Here is a 4,304-nt window from a genome sequence, read left to right as displayed (position 1 = left end):
GGTTAGGGTTGAGCCGGCGTGTGGACATGAAGTTAATGTTAGGGTTAGGGTTACGGCTAGGGTTAGGGTTGAGCCGGGGTGTGGACATGAAGCGAGGGTTAGGGTAAGGGTTAGGGTTACGGCTAGGGCTCTCCCTTTTACCGAATGTGCAGGAGCCTGGCTCCGGCTCAATTTAACCACCATGTACTACTATTATAATACTAAGATTGTCTTATTTTGAGGCATTATTGTTTACGGCCAGTTCTTCATTTATTAAGAGATATATGGTATACATAATTTAGACTACACAAGCCTATATTCAAATAAATGTGTTGCCACATCTCCCCCTAACCTTTCTTAAAAGTAAATGTAAATGTCTAATTTGTATGATTCTGAATAGACTAAATCATGCATGGAAGTGGAAGTGGTTCATGACAGCCTATGCGTTTTAATTGCACATATGAATTGTGGAATGGATTGTCATATTTGAAAACAGTTACAGTTTAGTTCAATCTAATGAGAATATGAATGTACAAGGTGCAGCTACAAACACATACATCATTTTGACAGTAACCCCACCCCTGATAGTTGACTGGCTGCGCACACTGCATGTTCAAAACGTCACCAAAAAGCGAATTAAATAGCTTACCCGCTTGTGCAATTCAGTAAATAGTATAGCTGTCAAAGACGCTAGTGATAGTTGAGAGTCTAACTAGTGATAGATGATAAATCTAACTGATGAAAAAATATGCTTGATGCCATCTCTTTAAAACGAATTTAGTTACATTGTATCAAATTGTATCTTTGACAACGTGCGCTTTTTCCTTTTTGACATTGCTTTAATTCGTTTTAATTAACCCGTTTCGCAAATGTTTCGCTTTATTTGTGTGATATGAATATCAGAGAAGCGCTAGTGTGTGACAGTTTGGTTTAACTACTGTTGAAAGACTATCCGCAGTCGTCCATTGGATTTATTTTTCTTATATATATTTTTTTTACAACTAAACTTCTTCACGTCTGAATACTCTGGAACGCACATCAAGGTGAGCATCTCTCTGTTCGTTGTGGTGTGTAAAGTTGCCTATTTTTATGACCAATACAGTACTAACCGTAATGTTCACATTAATTTGTTTTACATACAGGCTATCTTTACCGCATCTTGATTCTCTGTTGCATGATGTTTCGAAGTTCATTCCGAGAGCCTCCTGTTTTGAGACTGCTATTCTGTTTTCCTGCACGGGCATCCTCGCGCTCTTCTGTGTTTCACTTTATGATTTACTCTCTCTATATATATATTTAAAAAAATACTATTCGTAACCAGGACCGTACTCATAGAACAGTGTTCTGTATGAATAGATAAAGCTCCCTTGTCTTGTGGAATATAAATCAAAGTTGTTTTCCCCAAATATTTCATCCAACGTGAATAAACTAAACTTGCATTTTATTTGCAGAAACCTGGATACTCAGACTACATTATCACACTCAAGTATTTTTAAATTGTGATACCTGTAAAATGACAGGTTAAATGGGTGTTATTTTCGTGGATTGTCATAAAACGTGTTATAAATGCTATATTATAGTTTTTAGTATCATTTAGCAATCAGTGAACAGATTATTTGTGAACCTCCTACGTTTTTGGGGAGTTGTGATGCAGGCAAATGATTTGGAATCAAAAAGCCTGCACCCAACAACCTAATATGGGCATCATCATTAAAACCTAAATGTACAGCTTACCTGGCTTGTCCTGTAAGAGCTTCCTACATGTTCTTGAACTAGCGAACATACAGAAAGTAAGGGTGTGGGGAATTCCTTTGTCTGAAGGTGTACAGTAGTGAAACATGAGCATGTTGACTAAACACTGTACTTAGTTAAAATTCTTCATGTTGCCCATGCATGCTTGCTTTGGTGGTCACCTGTTAGGACTTCTGGATAATCTGACCCCTTCCAGTAGTAGTTGTTTGGGCGCTCACTGCTGTCAGGTCAGTTTTTGATAGAGTGAATGAGGCATTAGGCTATGCATCATATTGGTTGTTGTGTGGCTTTACACTGGTTGTTTTTAACACTTCAATCCCTGTCTTAGACAACTGCTGATGAACAGTGTAATGAAGTTGTTAACAAAACCATAGCCAAAATCAAAGTCAAAACCATAGTGGGTGAGGAAGACGTTGTCAATGAGGTCATTGTAACAGCATGCTACCTTTGCCATGTAGCTGAAATGTCAACATAGTTTTTATTTAACAGGATAAACAGCTCCTGAGGGCCCAGCATGGTGAACAGTCAGGTGGGTGGTGGTGTGGCGTCACCCCCCAGGTCGTGTGCAGGATGCGGGGGCAAGATCGCTGACCGCTTCCTGCTTTTCTCCATGGAGCGCTACTGGCACACACGCTGCCTCAATTGCTCCTGCTGCCACGCACATCTGGGCGACATTGGCACCACCTGCTACAGTAAAGGAGGCATGATCCTGTGTAGGAGCGACTATATCAGGTGAGGTCCCATGGGGCTCTGGGGAAAGGACATGACAGGAGGGGGAGGATCTAGACTTTAGCTCCCAGGCTAGGGCTGAGACTGATCTGGCTCTGCTTTGTGTCTGCAGGTTGTTCGGGCACAGTGGGGCATGCAGCGCCTGTGGCCAGTCCATCCCGGCTAATGAGATGGTGATGAGGGCACAGGGCAATGTGTATCATCTCAAGGTAAGACCCCCTGGCAGTTAATGTCTCACTGTTGTTAGTGTCTGTCATCATCAGTGCATGTGTAACAGTTGTTTGTGTGAAACCCATAGATGTATACTTGAAATAAGTGCTAGACACTGGCCTAAAGTTACCTTGAACCGTATGTTAGAGTTGAGCGTTTGTTTCGACGCTAGTTAGGCCTGGACTAATCTCAGTTAACCCAGAACTAGAATCTTGCATAGTCTGTCCACAAGAGATTAGGCCTGGACTTGAGTGGCACATTTGGGATGAGGATTCTAACTCCTGTGTCTTCCTTTTATCCCTAGTGTTTCACATGTGCCACCTGTAGAAACCGACTGGTGCCAGGCGACCGCTTCCACTATGTCAACGGCACCATCTTCTGTGAGCACGACCGGCCAGGGGGTGCATTGCTCAGCAGCCACCTGCCCCCACTGCAGAGCAACCCTGTGCTGCCTGACCAGAAGGTGAAAGAAGGACCAGGACCATGGGGCTTTTCACACTTTCATACATATTTCACACACTACCATCATGATAGGATACTGACAGACATACTGTATGTCTATCAACTAACGTTCTATTCCCCCCTGCTCTTGTCTGTAGGTGTGCTGAGTGCTTAGAGCGGTGTGGTTTGCCTTCGTCCTTCCCTTGTCTCCAGAGGAGACATCCTTGCTCACCCTGCTCCCGATACTGTTGTTGCGGACCCTCATCACCATCCACCACCCTGTCTCTTTGACCAGGTCGTTCTTTTTGCTTGCAGTATCTATTTCAGATGTGTTGTGTATATCCATGTTTGAGACAGTGTACAGATACACAGTGATGGTGAGTCGTGTGTGGTGCAGTGCTGGTCTGTCCATCCAAGACAACATGGACCACATCAACTATTCCAGGACTGAGGCTACATGTTGTAAGTAAAGGACACCCAATTGTGTGCATATCCAGAACTTTGGTGCTTTTGGACAAATCTTGCAATGATTAAGGTAGGAGTCTGGACCCTGTCTAGGATCTACAGTAATATTAAAGTAGACAATAATAAGCTTTCTCATGGACACCACTAAAACTATCACTGACAGTGGCATTGCTGTGGTTATCATTATTGTCAGGGATATCCCATCGCTTAGATGATGAACTCACAATCCATCTCAATGGCCTCTCATCTGTTACTCTGTGATGTTTAGACCATCGGGCTGAAGTGAAGGAAGAAGATAAATGTACATTCTTTTTTTATAATGTTATTGTGTGTTTCCCTGTAGAGTTCTATTTCTTTAATAAATGTTGCATTCAATTTAATTTTGGATGCCTGTTCAATATGTGAAATTATCCAATGGAGAAAAAAATTCTATTAAAATATTTTACTGTAACGTGAGGTGAACTGAAGTAATTGAAGCCTATGTGCAGTTGGTTGGTTGCATGACATGTGTCTCGTGGTATTACATGGTAGGCTACCACCCGGTTGGTGTTACATTTCCTCTCTGACTGTTCCTGCATCGCTCCCTCCAGCCCTGTATGGTGAAAACATGCCTGATTACCCCGAGGAATGGAATTAGAGGGCTAGAGCCCTGACCGTTTACAGAAGCAATTAAACATGAGTGGTGTATCTGTGCTGCTGTGCTTGCTGCCTGCTGCAGCTCCTGGGAG

The 4,304-nt window shown here is 42.6% G+C and overlaps 1 protein-coding gene across 1 annotated transcript; it reads left to right on the top strand.

Annotated features, from left to right (window-relative positions):
• The first annotated feature begins 665 nt into the window (after nucleotides 1-665).
• On the top strand, nucleotides 666-4,027 carry LOC121551291 (LIM domain transcription factor LMO4.1). Its single transcript, XM_041863862.1, has 5 exons — nucleotides 666-1,022; nucleotides 2,221-2,463; nucleotides 2,573-2,669; nucleotides 2,975-3,133; nucleotides 3,270-4,027. The coding sequence occupies exons 2-5, from the start codon at nucleotides 2,246-2,248 to the stop codon at nucleotides 3,276-3,278; spliced, it is 483 nt and encodes a 160-aa protein (XP_041719796.1). The 5' UTR covers nucleotides 666-1,022; nucleotides 2,221-2,245; the 3' UTR covers nucleotides 3,279-4,027.
• Nucleotides 4,028-4,304: the final 277 nt, after the last annotated feature.

The sequence above is a fragment of the Coregonus clupeaformis genome, chromosome 18 (assembly GCF_020615455.1).
Source record: "Coregonus clupeaformis isolate EN_2021a chromosome 18, ASM2061545v1, whole genome shotgun sequence".
NCBI classification, from domain to species: Eukaryota; Metazoa; Chordata; class Actinopteri; order Salmoniformes; family Salmonidae; genus Coregonus; species Coregonus clupeaformis.
This window is presented reverse-complemented; position numbering and strand designations above follow the sequence as displayed.